We start from the raw sequence: 25,906 nt of genomic DNA, 5'->3' as shown, positions 1-25,906 counted from the left end.
AGACCATGAAGACGAACTGGTGAAAGTTCCTTTTTGGGTGGGGCGGTTAGTGGACTTTCATCAGGGATTTCCCTTTTAACAAAGGAGCACCTGCGCATTATGATGTAGCATAAACACCGTCAGCATGATCTGACTCGTTATACTTAATTGCTTTGGCTTCAAGTATTTAGCATGTATCCTATATTTATTTGATTCAAATGCAAGTAAGGCTTTAGGTATTTTAGTCTCAGCTCAAACCAAAGTCAGAAAGTTTGAATTATTTATGTATATGACATGACCATTGACAATACAATAACGTATCAAAGGGGAAAATAGAATTAGGCCTAGGCCTCAAGAAAGAACAGGATTGAATAAAGAAAAATTAAGGACATAAGGAAAGAAAGACTTTGGCCTTATGCCTGAAGGAGGAAACCGGGTTTAACAATCTAATACGGTATTCGTTTATAGTTTGAACCATCATAATTGGAAAAAAAAAAAAAAAAATGATTATAATGGGTGTATTGAAATGACATGTGAAAGACTAAGCTCAAACTAAAATACCTACGCATTTACAGCTGCAAGTGTTTCGTTTCTCTACGCAACATGTATATAGATGGTCGTCTCATGATGGAAGGGCCTTTTGATATGACCAATGATCAAAGTCTATTCGGGCCTTCCCGGCGTCCTTCTTTCTTAAATTTCTTGGTGACAAGCTCAAAGTCGATTCCTTCCCCTTATTTCTTAAGTTTCTCCTAGTATTAATTTAGTGTGCGAAACTGAACTGTCAAGAGCCGGGCCAAGAGATAAAACCATATAGTGTAGGCCTTCGATCGTTTTACATAATACGTTTCAACCCTGATCATGCTGATTTTTTGGCATTGTATTGTTTTAACATGTCCACTGAGTATACATTTGAATCAAATTCATTATGTTTGTAAGACATCGGAGCTACCCTGGGAAAAAATTCAAATAAATGGAAACATTTTGTGCAATAAATGTGTTTATTGATATACGAGCTGTGATTTAATTTGAAACTTCACGTAACTCGTTATTTTCCCCAGATTTGGAAGATGTAGGTTGTTTGGCTTTATATACAGGTATGATTCGTTTTAAACTTCATATAACTCGTTATTTTTCCTAGATCCTATTAACACGCACACCGCGTCTTCTAGGTCTATCAAATACCATACATGATTTCATTTTAAACTTTGATCTCATATAAATCATTATTTTGCCCCGAATTTTGCCTGTTCATGTGCGCACCGTCTACAAATGGGTCTTCCCTATCTAGGCTTATCACACACCCAGATTTGGAAGCTCGGATTACTCGGATGTCGTTTGCATGATCAGGCTGGGCATACACACAATTAACACTTGTCTAAAATAATTCCTTCCTTGTTTCTATTATTATAATTATTATCTTTCTTTCATTTATCATGTGTATACCTTCTTGTATATTATACATATGCACAACATATTTCTTTACTGATTTCTAACAAACACCACCGTCAAAAAAAAAAAAATCAAATTGATTTATGCGCGCATAAAAGTAACATTTCGCGCTTGATTCTTCGAGATGTGTTCGTGAAGGGGTGTGTATGGAGTGTTAGGTGGGGTGTGTAGGGGTGAGTGCCCAGACGTAGAGAGAACAAATAAACAAACCAAAGTCATTATAGAATTATAGGAATTAGGAATTATAGAAAACAAAACACAGATTCCAGATTCAGTTTTGCGGCATAAAAGTAACATTTTCCATTTTCGCTCATAAGGTATTTCGGGGAAAAATTGTGCAATAAATAGGAGTAGGATCCAAAAAAGAGGTCTTTCGAGGGCAGTTGCTAACAAATGAGGCCTTTCGAGGGAAGACCCCCCCAAAAAAAAAAAAAGAAAAGAACAAAGAAAAGAGTTCTTTCTGGGCCATTATTCTAAAACCTAGGACTTTTCCACAAAATGGTCATGGGAGCTGGTCTTTTGCGTGAAAACAATAAGAAAATGATGGGTCTTTGGATGTGTAGGCCTATAAGGGAGCACGTTAATACTAATAATATTTGACAAAGAATAACCCCAAATTAAAATTTTACCTAAATCGTATTTAGTATTAACCAGTTTTGCAAACATTTGCAACTTTTTCTTCTTCGCGTGCCTCCGATAGGCCTACGTCGCAAGCACAAAACATGGCCCGTATAATTCTCGGGGATCTTAATCAAACTGAGAGCATACTTGACCCGGGACTTGTCAAGCAATCGATCGTACATCAGTGTGTATGCCATGCAGCCGCGCGCGGGGCCCGGCCTTGTCAAGGAAGGTACATCGGTGTATTCTGGCATTTTTGCGTGCGTGGATCACGGTACCATTGATTGAACATAATCACACCCGGCGTTTTCGTGTTAGTGGTAGCTAACACGCGGTGCAAAATGGGGCATAAGTCACTGCACAGCACCCACAAAATATCTCAAAGCTGCATGCTGCTGGCGTTTGTTTTGCTAGTTGTGCGCATTTGTCTTTGAAAAAATTGGCAAATATTTTTTTCCCTTAATTGTTTCATTAGGCTATGTCAAAGAAGATCTTCTCTGATTTAATATCTTTTATAGGACTGCAAGTTTCAAAAGTTTTGAACATCTCAAACTTTATTTTAAGTGAGTTTGAGCCGGTAAAATGAATGATTCGGTTAATTAAATAAAAATACACAAACTCGCAAGCGCTTTTTTGGCCATATTATATAAATTATTAGGCCATACTGGCCATAATTAATTTAACACTAAAAAGTATGAACTTATATGAAGTAAGTAAACATAATTTGTAAAATAAAATAACACATATAGGCCTAATAGGGCCTAATTGATTCTTTTGTTCATGAAAACATACCTGTAAAAATAAAATACATAGGCCTAAGGATTTAACATAAAAATACATTTATAAGGCCTAAATTTCGGACATATTAAATTAATTGTTGTTCGTGAAAATATAAGCTAATATAATGTAAAAAAGTGATGACGATGATGGGAAACTTGGAATCAACTTTCATTACCCTTATGATTTTGTATCATAATTCAATGGCTTTCCTTCGTCTTCATGTGCATGGTACGGACTTACAAGCACAAAACATGTTTTAACACGGCCCGCAATTACAAATGTTTTGTTGCGCACACTACCCGTCCTCCAACACGCTGGCAAGTAAAGACTTCCGCCAAATCGCCGGGTATGACATGGGTAGATCAATGGCACTGTCACCGTAGCACGCAACGTAGCCAGTTATATTCCATTTCCGGGCCATTCCGTGGTTTGGCTGGCAGTCACGCAGGGGACTTGTCAAGCAATCGTCGCAGCAAATACCGCGGTGTAAAAAGGGCTAAACGCACAGCACAGGCCCTGCCGGGGGCCCTGCTCGCTGAAAATGGCCAAAAATTTTTTTAAACGCTTTATCACGTTATCAAGTTATTAAAAGTAGGCTGAAAGTTTTAACAATCAATGGTATTAAGAAAATTAAGACTGCCATATTTTTCTTTATAATTATCTTCATAAAAATTCACACACTTTAACACGAAGTTATCAAATTATTAAAATGCATGTTGAAAAATGCATACACATATTAAAATATTTAAAAATATTGTTATAATCACATCAGTACGGTGTGTTAAAAACCGAACATAATCTACACCGGGACGGGACGGTAGGGGCCTCAATTTATAACAAACACACACACACACACACACACAAATTTGTTGAATATTCCCTTGCATTCATTGGAACGAATCCTTGATCGTATAGTCTGCTACCAACACAGGAACACACGACCCTTCCGGTCACATCGATCGTCATGATACATCCACAACCGCCATTGCAATGCATTGCATTGCATAGGGGGCGAGATGGCACGTAGGCGAGATGCCCTGTAGGCGAAGTTGCGTGTGGGCGAGGTGTCCTGTTTCCGTTACAAACACCTATGGCAAGGACACCAGTGTCACAGCTCTAAAGAATTCCTTAAACTGGCCGCTTCTTCAAGACAGGCGCCGTAAAAGGAAGACTGACCTGCTTTGTACAAAATCCTCAACGGACAGATGGACATCGACCACACTAACTACATCACCCCTAAAATAAACCGCTCCAGAAGAGGCCACACTCAGCAACCAATTTCAAATAAACCAGACCAGGACCGACGCATATTCAAACTCATTTTTTCAAAGAACCGTCAAGGAATGGAACTCTCTCCCACCTACAACAATCAACCAACCTTCCATAGCTACCTTCAAGAATTCCCTGACAAGTGACTGTGTTCGACCACGCCTCAAAAACTAGCCCGCTCTCATCACACCTCCAGTTTAAACTCCCCAGGAGTATTTAGGAGGTCTACCAATCCAAGATCCAAGACAGTGCAGTGACAATACCATCATGCCATTCTGGTATGCATGTGATACCACAATCACAACATGTAGGTATGCTAGGTGAATTCAAATTTGCCATCAAACTGCATCATTTTATATATCAAATCAAAGCCCTTGAGTAAACAAAGCCAAAACTGAAAACCATTTTTTCATAGCACTTTCCGTAGCAAAGTTACATCTTGTCAAAGATTGACTTTCATCAAAAAGTTTCAGCTAGCAAAATTCCCCAAAACGGCATTTCGGGGTGTTTCTAGATCTTAGTCTCATTATGATAGCAGCTTTTTTAATGGAACTGCTATCCAAATCCTCTAAAATTCCATGTGCGAGTGACTTATCACCATAAAAATCATATATTTGGGTCAAGTGAAGTATAGAAAACATTTTAATATGTATGTACGTTTCCTTCTTCGGCCAGTTGTTTTAAATTTCTATGTAAATATGCATTGACATTGTCGGCGAATTTGGCTGACTAGCAAATGTGTTAACTAAGGTTTGCCTGGGTTACCTACAACATGCACAATGCATGCATACCTGATCTTCTTGATCTTGATTTAATACTGGCCAACACTCCTCCTGGAGTCGGAAGGTCAGCATGTCAGGGAATAGTACGGTACAATACTGATTTATTTATAGTACTTGGCCGGTTGTACTGATTTTTGGAGATTTTCAAATATTCCCGGTTGTAAATTTTTGCATATAAAATTTTCAAAATTTAAAGCTCTTTGAGTCTTTCATCTGTTTTTATTTTTGCAATTTTGAGCTTCCTCCTTATAATTACATGCCTAAAAATAGTGTATTCAGTAAGGCTGGCATTTTCAGGCGGGGTAGCGGTACCGCCGAGATTACATTACCGGGTAGGAAATACCCTACCCGGTACCAAATCAAAAAAATAAAAAAAAAAATAAATTTTTTTTTTTTTTTTTTTTAAGTTTTTTTTTTTCGGTTTTGTAGTGTCCTAGACCTAGACCTAAATGCTAGGATCGTTCATGGTTGACCTAAAAAAAAAATTTTTTTAAATTCAAGACATTTTGTATTTTTAATATGAAAATTGATCATTTGTAAAGTCTATTTAATGATTTCAAAATGCATTGAATTTGAATGCATTTTGAGATCATTAATAGAGTATGACATGAATACAAAGTATCAATTTTCATATTAAAAATACAAAATATCTTGAAATTTTTTTTTTTGTTATTTTAGGTCAACCATGAATGATCTTAGCATTTAGGTCTAGGTCCAGGGACACTACTTTTTTTTTGCTTGCAATTCGGGTACCCGGTTACCCGCCCGAAAAATGCGCCGGGTACAAAATTACCCGAAAATGCCAGGCCTAGTGTTCAGATGTTTATAAAATTAAATTCACGCTAGTTCAATTGAATTGCTGTGACCTGTGTGCAAAAAGCGCAAAACTTAATGTACGGTAGTGCAAAAATTTCCACGTTTACAGTAGGCCAAGTAAAAAAATTACATGTTTAATCGTCCGGACTTTTTCAAAAATTGGTGAGAAAGGCTATAGATGTTATGTTTTTACCATTCATTTCTGTTTAACATTGCAATTGCAACAAAATTTAGTGTTCGTCAACACGTCATTGAATTTTGAACATGTTGAATGTAGACATGGGCAGGCCCCTAATATTTTTTGTTATTTCCCCAAAGCCCTATCCCTTAGCTTGGGTGTTTGCAATAGGCAGTACCAGTAGCGGTACACCGGTGCACCGTAATATACACCGGCGCCTTTAAGGCACCGACACAGTCCCCGCCGGTGTTACAAAAGCTTGCCAACCGAATGCACCGCCAATTTCGATTGTGTTCCAGCCACCGAAAATGAACATCGGTAGCCTTTGTAATAACTGATTTTTTTAAATGCAAGCGCGAGTTCTTACTTACAGACGACCGTAAACAGCCTCTGAAACACCGCTTGTAACTTGCTACCAAAGTTCAAAAGTCGCCGACCGTAATGCATGCTCATTTACCTGTTACGATCGATTCCCATTATCCCATACACTCAATGCATCAATGCCACGTGGGAAGGTGGTCTGAACCAGTCCCCGATCGATTTTTCTTCAATGCCTATTCCAACGCAGATGAAACATCCGCGGGATCAGCAAAATGGAGAACATTTATTTCCGTCAATTTTATTTTCATGGAAGGTGCTTTCCCGTTTTTTAATTATTTCTGTTTAAGTTTCAGACGATTTTTGCACCCAACAATTGGTTTTTTTTCTGTACGTATGTTAACGTATGGATTCTGAATAGCAGCATAATTGAACCACTCTGTTTTTAATTTATGATCAGTTAGGCTAATGAAAGTCAATTCCCAGTTTCCCGTTACACTACTCCACTCAAAACAATTTGCTGGCCAAATATTTCATTATTTTGAATAAAATGTTGATTTCTAACAAACTCAATGCATTTTGAAATCATCAATAGAGTATGCCATGAATATAAATTATCAATTTTCATATTAAAAATACAAAACATCTTGAATTTTTTTTTTTTTTTTTTTTTTTTCGGTCAACCATGAATGATCCTAGCATTTAGGTCTAGGTCCAGAGACACTACAAAACCAAAAAAAAAAAAACTTTGGAAAAAAAAATTTAAATTTTGGGTACCCGGGCAAGGAATTTCCTGCCCGGGTAATACGTTTCTCGGGCGGGACTCGAATTCACGGGACTCACTCACACCCCTACATAAATCTCTTTAAATAGCAGTTCCATTAAAAAAGCTGCTATCGCCATGAGACTAAGATCTAGAAACACCCCTAAATGCTGTTTTGGGGAATTTTGCTAGCAGAATCTTTTTGATGAAAGTCAATCTTTGACAAGATGTAACTTTGTTACGGAAAGTGCTATGACAAAAATGTTTTCAGTTTTGGCTTTCTTTACTCAAGGGCTTTAATTTGATGCAGTTTGATGGCAAATTTGAATTCACCTAGCGTACCTACATGATGAAAAATAACAAAAATATTTGAAAATCATGTTATTTATTTTACTTGGCCTTAGCAAAACATTGCAAACACTTTCTTTAAGCTAGGGGTAGGGCTTGTGAAATGACAAATATTAGGGGCCTTCTTAGCCTGTTTTTACGATGTGTTGATAATGCCTTCGCAAAAAATATTGTACACAGAAATGAATTATGATGTAACAAATATTAAGGGCCTCCCTCGCCAAATTTTGGAGAAAGTCCAAACGATATTATTTATTTGACTTGGCCTTACAAAGGAACAAAGAAATCATATACATTGTATATCTTGTTTATTTTTCTGAATAGTAGTCAGTGGAAGTGCACTAAACAGCTAAAACTGCAACTAACAAAACATTCTTTTCTTTTAACTGCAATGTAGGTAAGATTTTGAAATATTGGTGTGAAGATGTACCGTAATGATTTGTTGGAAGAGGATTGGACAGCTTGGTGATCCCAGACACGATGAGTGGCTTTGTAGTGCGGTTTGTTCTGGTTGATAACTCTAATCAGGAAGCTATTCATGAGGCATGTAAGGTATGTCACGCTTCTTAATTGAGCCTAGAGTTATTCTGAATCTCAAATGGGGCTGAACCAATTTATGAAAGTACCGTATTTCAAAGCTGGATCAAGTTGTACGTTTTAATTACTGTTGCTTCTATTCAGCCAGGGAATTAGTGTGCTTTCAATAAAAGCAAAAGTAATTTAAATACAAGTTTACCTAGCTTTTTTAGCTTAAAACCTTTCAAAATAAGTTTTTATGCCTCCACCGGAGGTATTATGTTTCCTGGTTGTCCGTCCATCTGTCCGTCCGTCCGAGCTTGCGGGTGCAATATCTCGGAACTGATAGGATGTACAGTGATGCAATTTGGTGGAGGGATGGTCATTGGCGGTCTTCAAATTCCAGTAGGTTTGGTTAGTGGGTCAAGGTCACCCAAGGTCATCTGAGGTCAAATTAGCAAAAAACGTTGTATGGGCATGAACCTTGGTGGGTACTGTAAACATTTAGAACCAAATTTTTTGAGGGTCATCCGGGGTCACCCAGGGGTCATCTGAGGTCAAATAACTTAAAACTGTCGTATGGGCATGAAACTTGGTGGGTACAGTCAACATTTAGAGTCAAATTTTTGGACAGTCTTTTGGGGTCATCCGGGGTCACTCAGGGGTCATCTGAGGTCAAATAACTTAAAACTGTCATATGGGCATGAAACTTGGTGGGTACAGTCAACATTTAGAGACAAATTTTTGGACAGGCTTTTTTGGGTCATCAGGGGTCACCCAGGGGTCATCTGAGGTTAAATAACTTAAAACTGTTGTATGGGCATGGAACTGGGTGGATACAATCAACATTTTGAGTCAAATTTTTGGACGGTCATTTTGGGGTCACCCAGGGGTCATCTGAGGTCAAATAACTTAAAACTGTTGTATGGGCATGAAACTTTGTGGGTACAGTCAACATATAAAGTTACATTTTTGGAAGGTCATTTTTGGCCTTACATTCCACTCGGATAATAGTCAAAATACTTCCTTGCTTCAGGTAAAAATCAAAATCAAACCATTTTGATGAAGACAAAATGGGTCAAGCGCCCAAGGATCTTTCATTCGTTACACTTTTTCTAAAACCTACACTGTCATCTAGAGATGGCCAGTTCCTAGTGAAATTGCACCAGTTAAAATGATACTGGCGTCAAGGTGGAGGCATTGTGGCCGGCGCTTTACGCGTCGAGAACCAGCATAAGTCGAGAACCGCTCTAGTTTAGCAGTACATTAGTTGGCCTATAACATCTTTATTTATTTTTTTCAGTTTTGGGTGTTTTTTAATATTGGATATTTGGCAAAAAAAGTCTACTTTTTACCCTTGATCTCCATTGGATATTCTGTTGATGTTCTCTGAGGTGGAGTCTTTTCTTTCTAAAGGCAATAAATTAAATATTTAATTATATTATAATTGCCTGGGCAGAAGTATTTTCCATTACATTAAACAGACATCAAAATTTTGAGCGTTTTAGCTGATTTCATTTTCATTAATCCACTCTGCAGCTTAAATGCAATAACCGATCAACTTCATTATTATGTTTTCAGGGTTATTAGGAGTTAAGAAACCCTAATAATGATAATATTGGATAGCTTATTTCGCATGATACCATAACATATCGGATTTGTCATACAAATATCAAACTCGCCGTTGGCTCGTCCGATATTTTTATGACTCATCCCGTCATCCGATATGTTATGGTATCATGCTCAGCCATCCAATATTATATCAAACTTGGTACAGTGATTGGATATGGTGGCCTGATGTGCTGTATAGTTTTGTGTCGTGTTATTTACATACAAGAATATTAATGAGCTGATTTGCATATTTTAGCTACATTTTCATTAATCCACTCTGCAGCTTAATCGCAGACTGATCAACTTCAAACATGGTATGGGTATTGGATATGCTGGCCTGATGTGCTGTATAGTTTTGTGTCATGTTATTTCCATAGATCTGAATTTTATTGAGCTTATTTGCATATATTGCATATTATTTGTATTTACAAACCTTTGTTTATTTACACACCTTAGTATGGGGGCCACCTTAATTACAAACCACGTAATTCTAGTTTTTTTATAGTTTACAGTGTTTTTCAGACTATTTTTGAATAAAATTCACAGAAAATGTTAAAAAAAACACGGTTTTCAGTGTTTTTTCTCAAGACCAGTTTTCATGCCTGATAAAACAACTAAGTACTAAGTAGCCATCAAAATAATTAGTAAGCCAACAGTACTGTATGTCATCATCATGCTGTACAATATATTTGATTCTAAACCGTATTTTGGTTTTATGTCAAGAATTCACTATCATGCAAATTTCCTCTTTTCTTTGACCGTATAGGCTGTTCAAAACGCTGGCCTAGCCACAGAAAAGATATCGGAGGATGTTGTGCAAGCAATAAATCAGAAAGATTCTTCCCTCTATGTATGTGACCCATTTGAAGGCACTGCTTTTGATCATCTTCTGCGGCTGAAATGCAGGTTTGTTAAAACTTTGTTCTTCCTATGCATCATTTCACACACACACTGACAAAACCCATGCTTTTATATCCGAGACTGAATTAAAACGAATTGTTTGCTTCTGACGTCGCTGTCAATCAAACTCCCTACGACCGTTAAAAGGTGGATTCATCTGGTGCTTTTGTTGGAAAAAAGGAATCACAGAAAATGGCGAAAAAATTTACATACAAAAAGATCGAAGCGCTATTGACATATGAGGTTAGACGCAAACTAGTATTTTTATCTCTGGCACCGTTTACAAAAAAAAAGCTTTAAAAAATAAACTATGGCATTGTAGTGTTAAGGGCTAAACATACTCTGAATATTTGATGTAAAATATTTGTTCAACAAGTTATCGTTATTCAATCTATTTCCATTCATTTTTATTTTCTAGCGAATGTTTGATGATGTTAAATCGATACAAGTTATTACTGGCAATAGAATGGTAATAGATTATATAACAAAGACATGTTGCATCAAATATTCTATGTCTACTAAAAATTATGTAGCAGGACATAGCTTAAATCTGTCATTTTGGCGAGCAGTGACTCTTTCTCAGTTCACATTAGGTACCTGCACACTTGAGTAAATTGAATGTTTGGGGTCAAACAGAGGTTACAACTATTCAGTATTTGTTCATGCGTGCAGCCGGGGGGAACATATTCTGTGAGTAACTAGAGTATGAATTAAGGGTTGCCATCTTATTTACCCAATTGGCATATTGCATGCAAGTTGCCCCCATTTTGGTTCCATTTATTATTGCCCATTATAAAAATATAAAAACAGGGAAAATCTGTTCCAACTGACCAGCAGGGAACCAAAGGATGGATCCAAAAGGATACAACAGTGTAGTGTCGGTATCGACAAGGCTTTGTCGATAAAAAAAGTTTAACATCCTAACAAAAAATTGTATTTTCAGGATATCTTATTCTTTACATCTTTGTCAATTTCCCTGACGTTCTCGTCGTGTTTCTTTAACGTTTTCATTGTGACAAAATATATTTACAAATTTAAACTTTGTTTTTTAAATATATTTTGTGTTACTCCCCCATTGGATGTTGTGTCATATTTTCCATTCAAAAAACAGCAGCTATGCATGAGTAAAGATTTCAATGTAGTGCCTTTCCCCTGGTAATTGAGCAAAAAAAACTTCAATGTGTGCCCCCCAAGATGTGCACCCCCCAAATCTTTAGTTAATAATGGTCTTGTCTGGCAACCGGTACCACAATTCTCGTAATATATTGGGCCTAAATCCATAATTTCATTATTATGGTGAGCCTAATTATTTTTTCTTCGGTTCGCTGGTTTTGACAACAAAGGCCATTGTGCAATTAACTGGTATTTGCACCATTGCAAGTTTGACACTGTGGAAACTTTGAACTCACAAGTACGCTGAACTATTTTTCTAATTTTTAAATAACATAAGCTTTGGATTGGTATTTGTTTAATTCCCTTGCGTTTGCTAATTTTCATTTATTTAGGATAAAGCTCTCAAATGATATTAATTTTTTTTTTAATGCAAAAATACAAGTTACTGTAGATCCTATGTAAAATGAATTGTAACATTGTTTTTTATCATAGAATCATTGGTCCCCAGTGTGTTCTTTCTTGCCTTCAAGAGGATGTACCCATTCCAAAGACCAGCCATCCCATCTACAATATCTGTCTTCAAGGAGTGGAAATCAGCTGTTCAAGCATTGAAAAAGATGACAGGGTAAACAAACCACATCTTCTCTATTTAAAACTTCATGTAATTATGATCAAACTGAATAAGTCGTTCGTCGCTAACATTTAAAAATTAAAATAAAGCCATTAAAAGCATGAAAATGTACTCCAGTATGTAATTGTTCTGACTGATCAATACAAAAATTGCCATACAAGTAAAATTGTGAAGGAATTTGTAACAAATAATCCAAAATATTCTCTGAAATTGGTCAATTTAATGAGTTTACAAAATGCATATGATTTTGTTCTACAAAACGACTGGTTTTGCTTGATCGTATTGTTATAAACCATTTGCGATCATCCACAGTGGATCCACCACATACCAGGTGTAGCTCTCGTCACCGGGGCCTATTCAGAGACATGGCTCAATAAACGCAACAAAATTGAATAGGAAACAACGGAATTTCAAGAGGATTATTTTGAGCGCATAGAATGAAAATAGGGAGACAAAAAAAAATGGAAAAATATCTCTCCATGTTCCCTGCAGAAGGACTAGGAACACTTGCGCCTGTGATGAACAATGGTATCTGATGATAGTACAAGGATCTAGTTGCAGAAAACACCTTGATGCTTGTGGCACACTTCTGTTGTTCCCGCCATACAAAAGGGGACTATAAAACAAGCTCCAATGTCTGTGTGTGCAGAAAATTTTTAATTTTATTTTAATGAACCATAAAAGCCTGCATACTGCTCTTCTGATACATTATACGTTTTACGGGCTACGTAATTTACTGATCTGATGATGGGTTCAGAATTTGATACGCTTGGGCTTGAGAATATTCAGGTTTCAGGCTAATTTGTTGGCCAAATTAAAGCATTTTTACTTTATTTTTTCAGCATGTTTAGGGCGTTTGAAGCCCTAATTCTCATGACTGTGCAGTGTTCACTGGTCTCACATCTCAAATTATTAGAATCAAGGCAAATTATCCGGTGTATGAGGCATCGGGAAACTGAATTGATAGCCTTATATTCTTAAAACTTAGCATTTCATTTCAATTATTGTTTTCTTTTTACAGGAGCAACTTCACAGATTGGTGGAATGGATGGGTGGTCGGGTGTCAAGAAGCTTCACTGAAACGGTCACACATCTCATTGCTGGGGAGGTCGGCTCTAAGAAGTACTTTGTACGTTTCCGCTTTTTTTTACTCATTTGTAACGGGATAAAGACTAGGCCAGCGTGCAAACAAACCGACCTTGTACGCTCTTGTAAACAAACCGACCTTAAACTATTATACTGCGACCAGCGAAATACAAGCCCATGTCAGTACCAAACTTGAGTGGGCGATTCCTGCAAATTTGTTTGGCATGTGTTTTCATTTTTGCGAAGTATTCTCACTGCATCAACATTCTAAGCCTGTGTCTTCATTTTTGCAAAGAATTCTCACTGCATCAACATTTGAAGCATGTGAGTGTGTTTTGATTTTTGCAAACAATTCTCACTGCATCAAAATTCTAACCACTTGATTTTTGCAAAAAATTCTAACTACATCAAAATTCTAACCATGATGTGGTTTGATTTTTGCAAATTCTCACTGTATCAAAATTCTATCCATTTGTTTTGATTTTTGCAAACAATTCTCACTGTATCAAAATTCTAGCTCACATTTTAATATTCGTAAAACAATTCTTGCTGCATCACAATTCTAACTCTGTGTTTTTGTTTTGTTTTGTATTTTTAGGTTGCTGCCGACTTGAAGAAGCCCATTATGCTTCCAAATTGGGTAGATGAATGCTGGATAAGGAGCCAAGGAAGGTGGGTTGGGATCCACAACGATGTGGCTAGAATTGGCATCTTAAATCAGTATTTTGGGATTTTATTATCCACTTTTTAGGGTATGGTTCGATAGATATCCATGAAAAAAGTTTGTATCCAAAATTCATTTGAATTGGATTGTGAGTTGAGGATAATTGCATTTATTACCGCACCCATAGGCTACAGGAAAATACAAATACAAAAAGATGGTATAAAAATCTCAACTTTTGGAGGGGATGGGGCTGTGGAATACATAGTGCCCCTTTGATATTTCTGCATTTCACACAAAGTAATACCAAAGATTGATTGCCTGCATAAGTTCATTTATTTCGTTGTTTTGATTAACAAAAGACACATTTTCATAATTCTGGACATTCAAAAATGTTCATTTTGTGGAAAATGTTATTGCGACCCATTTTGTGACACCATCTCTCAAGACAAACTTGCTTATTTTGAAAAGTCCTTGGGCTACATTGTTATGGTCCTACAAGAACTCCTTATGTGGCATGATCAAGAGGAATGAGTCGCATGTCAACCCTGTTCAAAAATGAATTTACATATGTTTCTAAAGAAGACATTTAGAACGTTCAGAAACTGAAAGCCTGTGTTGATATGACTTTTCTTTGCGAAGTTTGGTCAGTTTATCAATCGCTGAAAAACATAATAAAACAAAAGAATTTTAAGACTTTCTTTGCCAATATTTCGGCCAAAATCAATTAGTGACATTGGACTCATTGATTGTATCACATATAAAGTGTTATCATTAATACATTTGTTGCAGACATTTTCATGGCACATCTGCCGAGATGATCAAGGAGTTTTCCTGTCCAGTCTTTAAAGGTTGTATCATCTGTGTCACAGGTTTAGATAGTGATGAGAGGAAAGATGTCAAACGATTAGCGGATCAGTATGGTAAGTTCAATTAATTGGTTATGCTCCACCTCCAAGCTAGTAATTAATACATTCCAGCCTCTTGCAAAGATCCTTCACAGTATCTTGCCTCGTACGCTCGCGTAAATTCATGCGATTGATCGGATCGGCACATGAGGTGCTAATGTGATAATGACGTGATTCAATTAGCCAATCAGAATCCGACTTCATGTTTACGCCATAAACTGAGCCAAAATAAAAACTGCGAAGGAATTTTGCAAAAGATAATTGAAAATGATAGAATGCTAAGTACTGTAACTTAATATTTATAACAAGATTTCATCCAATTTACATTGAGCCTGATATGCTCTTCAAAAACCCTTGAAAACATTTATAGTGTACAAGCATAATGTACATGTATGTCTTTTTACAGCTTTGATTTGCAGAAGTTATAGGCAAGCTATAGAAATGCTCTCCTGAAGTTTAGGGAGAGTGATCGCGCTTAGTTCTCTTCATCAAAATCAAAGTGGCAAGCTATAAAATGCTCTCCTGATCTGAGGTTCAGGAGAGTGACTGCTTTAGTTCTTCAAAATTCAAAACCTGCTCTTCCCTTGGGATTTTAAAATTCATGATGGGAAGACCTGTGTGTATCTTGATTAACCCTAATGCCCTTTCTGCTTTTTGGCAAAGGGGAAGGATGAAAGAAGATCAAGAGAAAAGTTGCTGGTTTTAGTCCAGTTTTGAACCACTGACTGATCCCTCGGGTGTGAAGGACAAGACCAGGGATAGCAAGCCATGTGTATCTGTGCTTGAATACTAACTCTTGCAGTCGCTTTGTGCTATGATCTTTTATAGCCTTCAAAGTTATTAGGGCTAATAACAAATAACAATTATCAGTGAAATGTTAAGTATATTTTGTGAAAGCTTTTGTGCTGACCTTTTAATGTGGTGAAGCCAAGATGAATGATGCATAGAAACTCATTTCTACTTTGTGTACCCAACTTTTGATATGATGCAGGTGGACGATACACAGGAGAACTGAAATTCAAGGAATGTACCCATCTCATTGTCAATGCCAATGGACCCAAAGGACAGAAGTATGAGTTTGCTAGGAAATGGAAGATACCATGTGTTACTATCAAGGTAAGAGCCCTCAGATCACAGAAGATTTGTACAACTTGATGTGTGGTGGTTAAGTTGCAGGCTCAAACCCCACCTGTGCCATTGTGTTGTGCACTTAGGCATGTTCCTTTACCTCTTTTGGATATATGTACCAGCATGCAAGAGGAGTGCAAACCCAACAACAAGTTATACAGGGGAGTCTGGAAAAAGAGATCGGGACTTAAGCCTGTGAGCATGGCTTTGGCTTGACCTTTACCTCTTTTTTTTTTACCTTTTTTTTTTTTTTTTTTTTTTTTTTTGAAGATGCAAGCTATCAGATTAAAGGAGAAAAGGTATCCACGATTTGAAGAGAGGAAAGGTTTTGGTGGGTTTTTTTGAGAGAGAGAGAGAGAGGAAAGATGATGAATACTATTGACTTATAGCTGAGTGGAAAAAAGATGTGGAAAACCAAAATAAAGTGAAATTTCTAAATTATATCTTGCAGTGGTTCTATGACAGTATAGACAGGGGTTCTTGTCAGAATGAAGAATTGTACAAGGTTGGGAGTACCAACAATCAGCAGGCAGAAAACAGGTCGTCCACTCCTAAGGGGGAAAAAGACAATCCAAGACCACCAAGAATCAGTTGTAAGTATCAGTGTTTGTTGAAAGTTTACTCTCATAAGGTAACTGTCATCGAAGAGGGACATCACCGAGTGTAAAATGCGGAATTTGTATTTCTGCTTACCTCACATTGTGGTACATGCTGATCTGTGTTTGTTTATAATATGAAAGTTTTACTGTCCTAGAAAGGTTTGGGAAAGTGCTATGCTGTTTTGTTACTATACAAGTATTGCACTTCCCCGGCCTTTTTATGGCATGTGTAACGTCGTCCTCATTCTATGATTGTCGAGCAGCAAAGATACCACAAGACTACAAAAAGCTGATCGATTGGATTTGTTATTGAACACTGGCTGCAGTACAGAGGTCTGGGGTGGTGCAAAGCTGTTATGAAAATAATCAAGTATTGCACTTCCCCCGGCCTTTGAAAAGCGTGCCTTTGCACCACAGGAATACGAAGGAAGTAAAACTCTGATTTTCAACACTCAAACCAAGATAGAAACACTGATAATACAGTTGTGACACCATCTATTGGGGCTTTCCATGTCACTGTACTCTCCACTCTTAGGACCATGTAACATGGATGCAGTCAGTTAAAATTAACTTGTATTTATTATTTTACTTGCACTTGGAGTTCCTCTTTCTATGCACCTGACAGCATAACCCACTATAACAGTGTTTTTATACTTCTAGCAGCAAAGATTTGGAAGACGCTGATGACCATGAACATTACCAAATATGGCAACTAAACAGGTGTCATTGCAGAGGTCAGGGGTTATGCTCTGCTGTTGCTTGACATATCTAGTATTGCACTTCCCCTGGCCTTTGTAAATTTGGTCTCTCGCACCAGACGTCGGCGTCAGCATTATATCGCATCAAGTCATAGATGTCCCAGACTGAAAAGTTGTCAGCAGGTCCCAGCAATCAGCATTACTGCTTTATAAGTGTGTTTTTCATAAATGAATTGCCTGATTTTGATAGAAATGAGAGGCATGAAGAGGTCGGAGGTTGTGCTATGCTGTTCATTTCTGTATCAAGTATTGCACTTCCCCCGGCCTTTTTATGCCTCCCAAGAGCCATCAGACATGTATATTTTGTACATGTGTGCAGTAATCTTGTTTTTAAATATAAATGTGTTATGACTAGGAGAGGCTACCTAAGAATCATGCAGGAAGAAGTGGATCATCCAGAAATGAAGACCTACCATTTCCCGGAAAATGATAATGGAAGGAGTGCTTTATAAAGGTCGTGGGCAGTGCTATGCTGTGTATGAATTAAGTCAAGTATTGCACTTCCCCGGCCTTTGTAAGGTGCTTGCGACTCACCAAGTAGGAGAAATTGAACATCGCTAACTGCTTGACCTGCAACTGGTACATTATCTCACACAACATTGGCAATGAATGGTACTGTCAAAGGTTCAAGTGAAGTAATATACTTCAGGATAATGAAGTCAGTCGCCAATCTTGCCAACATCTGACCATGAAGATGCGACTTCAGTAGAGCAGTTTTTAACCTACTAAATTTACTTATGTAGTGCAGACAGCAGTGCTTGCATATTATTTTAACAGTGAAATACCAGTTAATACCAAGTCTGTTCCAGTACTGAAGCAGTACACGCAGCATTGTTGTCTGCACACATGTGTAAATTTTAGCCTAAAAACTGCCCAACTGTTAATCATGTATGCTGAAGGAGAGATTTCACCACTTACACAGGGCATGTATACAAGTGACATGGACTTGGTGCTGTTTGTTCAGGGAGTGAATACAAGTGACATGGACTTGGTGCTGTTTGCTGCATTGAGGAGAGTAAGAGTGTTTTTCAGAGGTCAGGGGGAGTTCAATGCTGTGTTTTGATACAAGTATTGCACTTCCCCCGGCCTTTGAACAGCATTTACAAAACAACATGCCTTGAAAACAAATATTAGTTATAAAGTATTTATTTGATGTAAGCGCTTTATTCATACTTATGCTAAGGTGTTAAAAATTCTGTTTATTGTATGTAGAAGTGGATGGAAGAATGCCAGAATATTTTCATTTTGGTGAATGATGAATTTGGTTTCATTCAACTCGATTTAAAAAGTCCATATTTCACCTTGAGAATATTCTTCCCATTTTACTTTCAATATTTAAATACTAATGCGTTTGAGCTTAACAAAATGCTTATAGACCTGTTGAGTGTGATTGTATTCCTGTAAAATTAATAGCAGCACATGTTTGGCTTTGACAAAGTTAATAAGCCCAATCGGCACTGTAACTTTCGGTTTTTGAGAGCAGTTTTGGGACACTTTGACCTCTGACATATCAGGGAAATTGCTATAATTATTACTAAGTGTTAATTTATTATTGTCATAATCTTATCATTAAAAATATTTAAATAATTTATACAATAATCATATTTTTGGGGGTTTGTTTTCATTCTTGTAAAACATTATTTTTAGATTATATTTTGTATACACAAAAACAATTATTTCTGAATTTTCCTAATAGGTCAGAGGGCAAAGTGTCCCAAAACTGTCCCACAATGCATTGCAAACTTCCAATGCCAATTTGGCTAATTGTTTGTGGTTTTCTTTCCATCACAGCTATTGCAGACTGTAGTGTCATAAGTGTTTCTACTATCAACGAAACTGGTATGACTACGGCTTATGAGTCGATGATTGCACCTCAGCTAGGTACCATCAGTGAAAAACTTAACACAAGTATGCAAGAGCTTGATGCATTGGATGTATCCGACTATGAAGGGGAGCCATTTCTGGATGGATGTAAAGTGAGTACACTGTTAGTAGCTTTAATTTACTGTAGATCAGGACATGTTGGACAAGTTTTCACACTTTTAATTCCTCCTTCATGGAAGCATACACAAAATTAGCTTATTGCCAAGACTTCAATGAGAGATTATAATCCCTGTCTTAAAGCCATATTTTAACATTTGCTGAGGAGGATTTTTCAAAATTCTGTTGTTTTTTACAGGATTGTATTGTACTTTATTAAACTAACATACCCTGCAAAAATCTAGGTGCTGTAGTTTTGTCAAAATCCGCGATTTTGAATAAAACACAGGAACCGTCATTTAATTATTACATTAGAAATATTATTAGTTGAACGTGTACGCGATGTTCAAAACAAAGTACGTACATGGCGTGCGGAATGATCATACACATGGTCGTGTGTCTTGAGCTCGCCACCAAAAAAAGGTGGCGACGTTACATTTTGCCAAAGTCGACTCAAAACAAATGATGATATCTCTAATTCAGAATGGGCAGGGTGGCGGTGGTGGGGGATGTGGTACACACAAACTCTATGGGATTGGTATTTTTAGTGCGTAATCTGCTTCTGTAAAGGCTGTAAATTGGATTTGGACTCTATTTAGCATCTAAAACACTCATGGCCTTACAGCTAAACAATTCTACTAATTGTTTTTAATAATTTATGATTGGTTTAGTCTAGAAAATACAAACTTTTCCATACAAAACTACCCGTTGTCATATTAAACACTGTAGTAAGTAATGCAGATGTCTTCAAAATCTAAAAGATACTGTACAATTTTAATTACTTATCCTATCTTAGTCAAAGTATAGATTTTTTGAAGGGAAATTTGACGAGGTATCTAAATATGGACATATTTTTTCTGTATGGGTTAGGGGGAAATGTTTAGGTTCAAAATATGTTGAATTGTAAAAAAATCTAACATACTTTGGGACACCCTATATTCCTAGATTACCAAACAGCTGTGATTTTGGTTTCTTCCAAAGTCAGTTGGCTCTCCATATCCTCTAACCAAATGAATGTTGTTTACTTCCAGTTTATTACTGTAAGTTGGTAATAAGCAATGCATTGAGTGACCCAACCATTTTTTATTCCACCCTGTATAACTTGCAGGTCACCCTGTATAATGAGTTGACATGTATATATTTGAATTGCTTATGCCTTCAGCTTTCCAAAAATGTATACTTTTGCTAGTTTAGGGTTGATGATTGTCGAGATAATCTAATTAGAAACCCGGTTGGTGTAAAAATTCATAATATTTGTCATGTAACGCTAAGAGTGGCGAGTTCAGGACACACGGCCACATCAAAGGATCGTACCATAGCACGACCGATGAGAGTGATATGCATTGGCCACATCGGCGGTGGTAGTAAATTCCAATTTTGTTTGCTTTAACTATCTGATTTATGGCAAAGAAATACTAATCTAATTAGTATGGACATGTTACAATATGGCTTTAATAATTTAGGCTAAATCCTACCCAAGCATCCTGCCAAGAAGTGCTTTTGTTGCAAACCCCGATATATCAGTACTTTTTTTTGATGATTTTTTGATGTTTTCTCAAAGTTGCTCAAGTGGATGTAAGGGGTTTGCAACAAAGCTCTTCATATGACAGCGTTCAAGCTTTGACTTACGTTTGGTGGCCAGAATGGTGAGAACTTAAAGTGAAAGATATCCTACTTAAGGTCGTGCGTCATGAATTGGGGTATAGGAAAAGGGTGGAGGCGTTACATTTTTTCATTTTATTTGGGATGTTTTGTCCCAGATCTCAAGAATGGAGAGGGGTACTGAACTATATTTGGTCTCATTTTGTTGCTTATTTATCTAGCTCAAATTGTGGAAAGAAAGAACTTCTCACTTTATTTACTTCTTGAGATATTGCAATTCAAACGATGTGAAGTCAGGGGTGGAGGATCCTACGGTTGAGGATCCTACGGTTGAGGCATGTGTTAAAGTATAGGGAATGTTGATTTTTAGCGCCTCACAAATATATTTTTTACTGTAACTTCATAACCCAGCATGGTATTGAGATGGATTATGTACCATTGTTTTGGTATAAATGTCTACTTTGAAATGTGACCAGTTTTACTCCAAGCTAAGTTGATTTGTTGCAAGTGTGCTGCATTATGTGTCATGGGTTCTAGGCTTTTCCTATACGTCACTGTGTTAAGTATTCATTTATGTTCCGAAATGTTCTGAAGGTCATATTTCTTGAAGGAGTTACCCCACTCCTGTAAAAGTTAACATTTTTTGGATGGAAATTTGATGAGGAATTCAAATATACCACTGGTTTTTGTGTGGGGCATGGAGGAAAAAAAGTTTTGATTGAAAATGTAATAAAAATCATAAAAATTATGTACAACTTTTGAACACCCTGTATCTCAGTAAGGCAACATATCTCATCGTTACAAGTTTGCTTTTTTAGAGAGCCTACAATGTTATTAGCACATCTAAAAAGGTTTTAACAGAACAGGTGTTTATGATAGGAAATAAGAGAGGAACAAAATAGTATACTTTTTGAACTAAAATTCAACTTTTCCACCCTATATGACATTTGTGGCACCCTGTATATTGACCAATTGTTTGTATGTGTGTATTCCTGGTACTTTAAGCTTTATAGTGATATATAATTTTATAGGGTTTTGTTGAACAGTTTATGAATTAGATCAGTTTAAGTACAAAAACATGTAAATTGTTCAATTTTTTAGTATGTAACGCATTTGGCCCCCAATTCATGGCGCACGACCTTAAAGGAACATTTTCTAGGGTGAAATTTTGTGTAGAAACTGAATCTGACATAAAAAATGCACAATTATCAACTTGAAAATTTTCCCCATAGCGTTGTACAGGCATATTTCTGCCTGAAGTCTTCAAATTTGAGCGAAAATTGGTGCAAAAAAAAATAAGTCCTTCAAAATGGGGATACTAAGGGCTAAACAAAAAACATGTTGCTCTAGAGGGAGGCATTGGTAAGGGCAACATGTCTTTTGTTTAGCCTCAAACCACCCAGTTTTGAAGGACTTATTTTGTTTGCAAAATCTGACTTTTTTCACAACCTCAAAATCCTTAGGGGTGGGGGTAGCATTTTGTAAGTTATTTTCTTTTTTGTATATCTAGATTACTTGTTTGTTATATCACCATTTAGCTATTGAAATACTGAGCAAACAAACACTTAGAGCATCCCTATAGCTCATACCATTGTGGAGATATGGCCTTTTCAAATCGAAAATGATGCGAATATTGTATTTTTTTCTAAATCAATTGTCACCCGAACCCTCAAGTTTCTACCCCTGCTACAAAAATAAAGAAATGTATAGATCCCATTCAATACTTTTAATATCACAATTGTACCCTTGTTACACAATTAGCATAGAAAATTAGGCACTGTTTGATACTTTTCATGTTCATACACTCACAGGAAATCTGGAAGTCAAAATTTTTGGCACCCCAAAACGGCTATTTTTGGCCAAAATCGGGCATAAAATTTAATTTATCTTGAAATCTATAAAAGATAGGGAGTTTTAAGTGCCAAAATCTGAAACTAGATGATATTTTACCCTTGGAAACATATAAACAATCAAGAATTTTTATTGTTTTCACCCCTAAATACTTTTTTCACACGCGTGTCCGCCAAACGTAAGTCAAAGCTTGAACGCTGTCATATATTAAAAGCATGTTTTCAAAGAGCAGCTTACTACACTGCGATTAACAAAATGTGACTGTCGCAGAAACCACTGCACACTTTAAAAACCTAATTTGACATTCAATAGCAATTTTACAGAGTATTGAAAAATTATTATGTTGCTCCATATTTTAATAATATTTCTTCTATCCACTACACAGATACTCCTTAGTGGTTTTTCAGGTAACAGGCTAGAGAAGTTACGCAAGATAATCAATACTGGTGGCGGCACAAGATTCAACCAACTCAATGCCAGCGTTTCTCATGTAATAATTGGAGAGAAAGTGCAGGAACATTATGATTTATTGCTCCAAAGGAAATACAGGTACATGGTTGCTTTGCTATCAGTTTGGGAAAGAGATTGTCTGAGATTCACTCACTATCCATGCTCTGTTCCCTTGATTAAGATTTGAATGGTTTTCTGTCCACCTCTGGTATACAAAAAATACATGTTATTTGGTGGATACGGCAGGCCACTGGTAAAATGAAACAAGTTGAATCATCATATAGATTGGTAGCGATATATTTATTAATTTCTTCTTCCTCTCTATAGATATGAATAATATAAAGTCATAGAATAGTGATATTCACTATTTTATAAAGTCATAGAGCGAACCAATATTGTGTGTATGTCACCCGCCGAGAGAGTGAGTAAGTTCTCTCTCTCCTGCCAGATCTTTTGATCCTGATTGGTCAAGCTGACAAGCTCGCATCTTTTTTGCATTTCTAATGTTCCAAACTAGTTTGATCTAGATCTGAATAGATCGGCATGACTCGGCTATGATCGATTATGAAAGGATCGGAATGCGGAAATAATGGGGTAGCATTAAGGCCCGAAAGTCAGGGGTTGTTTTCCCGTGTTTTTCACTCCCGAGCTTGCAAAAAATCCAAATACATGGGGTGAAAATTAAATCTCGGGGGGTGAAAAATATTTTGCAGTGTAGTCAGGGGTAGGAGTAAGGTCCGAAAGTAGAGGGTCAGAGTTCACCCCCGAACTTGCACATTCCCAATATATGGAGGGTGAAAATTAATATTTTTTAAATTTAGGGGCTCATTCACCCCCGATCGGGGGTTAACGCTACCCCTTTGCGGAATCTGAGATTGTCTTACAAGTGTTTCTATTCCTTATTGTATTTTGTAAGCAAGAAAATTCTGAAAAAGGTTCTGATCCAAATCAGCATTCTACCCTGTTACATACATGCATATCACTGTACAAAAGGAATCTTTGCATAAGGAATTTTCACTATGAAGCATGTAGTTCTTGTTGTGATACAAAATTTTCTACTGGTGTTTGTGAATAAAATAATTTTCGTTTAATTTCAGGCCTGCGGTTGTGTCTGCCCAGTGGATAATGGATAGCTTCAAACAGGGCATCCATGTTGATGAAAGTCTGTACAGAGTGCTAGATTTACCAGACCTGCAGACAGCGTCACCTCAAGTTAAATCAAAGTAAGCAATTGGTTGGAATACACTGGCTGGTTCAGTGAAATATCTGTTAACACCATGAGAAATACCTGCCTATTGGTCAAAAGAAGTTTTCATTATCAATTGGACCAATCAGCAACATTGTTAGAATAACTTCACCACACAAAAATTTGTAAAGCTCCATTCTGATTGGTGATTAAAATAAAGATATGTAATTGACCAATCAGAGGCAATGGTAGATTGGCAGGTAGTGCTCAGGTGTTAGAGAATTGTATAATTCTGCATTTAATTGTCTAAAGTGTTCAAATTGGTACAACAAAATAGTGTTAGAACACCAAGGAGAGAGTGAATATGTCAGTGTTCATTCCTTGGGTACTGGTGCACGCTTGGTTTGGGCACCTGTTAGCAACCCATTGGGTTTGTGTTGTGATCATTTTGAGATGTAGTTGGAATGAACCAGTCGACCTGGAAACGGCTGGTTTGTAACATTGACGATAGCAATGAAGTGAATAACGAGCAAGACTATTTTGGTATATGCATGCCAATAATATGATTTCATATGTTGAGTGGGATGGACTACTGTACAAGTGGTTATTTTTTGTGAGGGTTTTATTTTCAGGGATTTCTAGAGAGCTATCCGCGAAATTAACACCTCGCGAATACAGTCAATGAATTTTGAAAAAAGCAGGTGTGCTACAAATCGCACTCCTGGAAATAGTCAGGCGAGCTACATGTGTGCTGTTAATTGCACTCGGTAAGGATTTTAGGTGTCTATCATTTGCACTCGGTAAGAAGTTTAGGTGGGCTATTTGAATTATTGCACTTGATATTCAGATAAGAAGCATTTTATGCAAATTTCCCAGCACTGCCCCACGCACCCACTGCATGACATCACGTGCACAGAACTGACGAATCGTGTGCGTAGGATCGGTGAAATTTTTGTAAATTTTGGTAAGAAACACCTCGTGCATATTGTCTGTCTCCGTTGAAAAACTAGATCCTCCGCAGTAAAATCCACCATAACCACTTAAAATAAGCTTCCAGCGAAGTCAGAAAAAATATACCATGTCCAACAAAAAATTATAACTAGGCCGGCAAAAAACGCAATTTTTTATGAAGTAAAAAACGAGATCCTAAATTTTGAAAAGCGAGATTTCCCTCGAAAAATTGGCACAAGAAGCTTTAAAAACGCCTGAAAATACGAAAATGCAAAAAAAACTCCAAAATGTTGCCTGCCCTCTGTTGTTCAGATTAGGTCAGTTCAAATATAAACAAGACTCACCAGACAGGGTCTAATTCTGCATAAAACCGGACAGCGTTATTTCTATAGATCTGCTGCGCATTCAAATTGCATTGTATTGCATCGTAATTTCATTTGTGTCTATGCTAATTATGTTTACACAACATGAACTCACGTGTTTTCAAGCAAATTCGCCGATAATAGGTGATCAAAAGCGATCGGAATGTTACAAAAGTACAGATCGCATTCAGCTTACTTCATATGAGATGATCTTTGGAAAAATACGGCATAATTTGTCTTGGTGTTTGCGGAATGCCATGCAGTAAAATATTAATACGTTGCGGCAATTCATGATTGACAACTAACA

At 36.9% G+C, this 25,906-nt stretch overlaps 1 protein-coding gene across 1 annotated transcript in view; it reads left to right on the top strand.

The window, feature by feature from the left end:
* LOC140141925 (DNA topoisomerase 2-binding protein 1-A-like) overlaps positions 1-25,906 on the top strand; it is a 56,075-nt gene that overhangs the window by 7,896 nt on the left and 22,273 nt on the right. The window contains exons 2-12 of the mRNA XM_072163807.1: positions 7,704-7,858; positions 10,200-10,339; positions 11,939-12,071; positions 13,099-13,206; positions 13,762-13,835; positions 14,617-14,747; positions 15,724-15,848; positions 16,312-16,453; positions 19,009-19,193; positions 23,036-23,199; positions 24,198-24,323. Of these exons, the coding sequence (XP_072019908.1) occupies positions 7,787-7,858; positions 10,200-10,339; positions 11,939-12,071; positions 13,099-13,206; positions 13,762-13,835; positions 14,617-14,747; positions 15,724-15,848; positions 16,312-16,453; positions 19,009-19,193; positions 23,036-23,199; positions 24,198-24,323 (1,400 nt within the window). The 5' untranslated portion in view covers positions 7,704-7,786. The remainder of the gene's footprint in view (positions 1-7,703; positions 7,859-10,199; positions 10,340-11,938; positions 12,072-13,098; positions 13,207-13,761; positions 13,836-14,616; positions 14,748-15,723; positions 15,849-16,311; positions 16,454-19,008; positions 19,194-23,035; positions 23,200-24,197; positions 24,324-25,906) is intronic.

The sequence above is a fragment of the Amphiura filiformis genome, chromosome 20 (genome assembly GCF_039555335.1).
Source record: "Amphiura filiformis chromosome 20, Afil_fr2py, whole genome shotgun sequence".
Classification (NCBI taxonomy): Eukaryota; Metazoa; Echinodermata; class Ophiuroidea; order Amphilepidida; family Amphiuridae; genus Amphiura; species Amphiura filiformis.
Note: the sequence above shows the minus strand (reverse complement) of the source record. Positions and strands in the feature narration are given on the sequence as shown.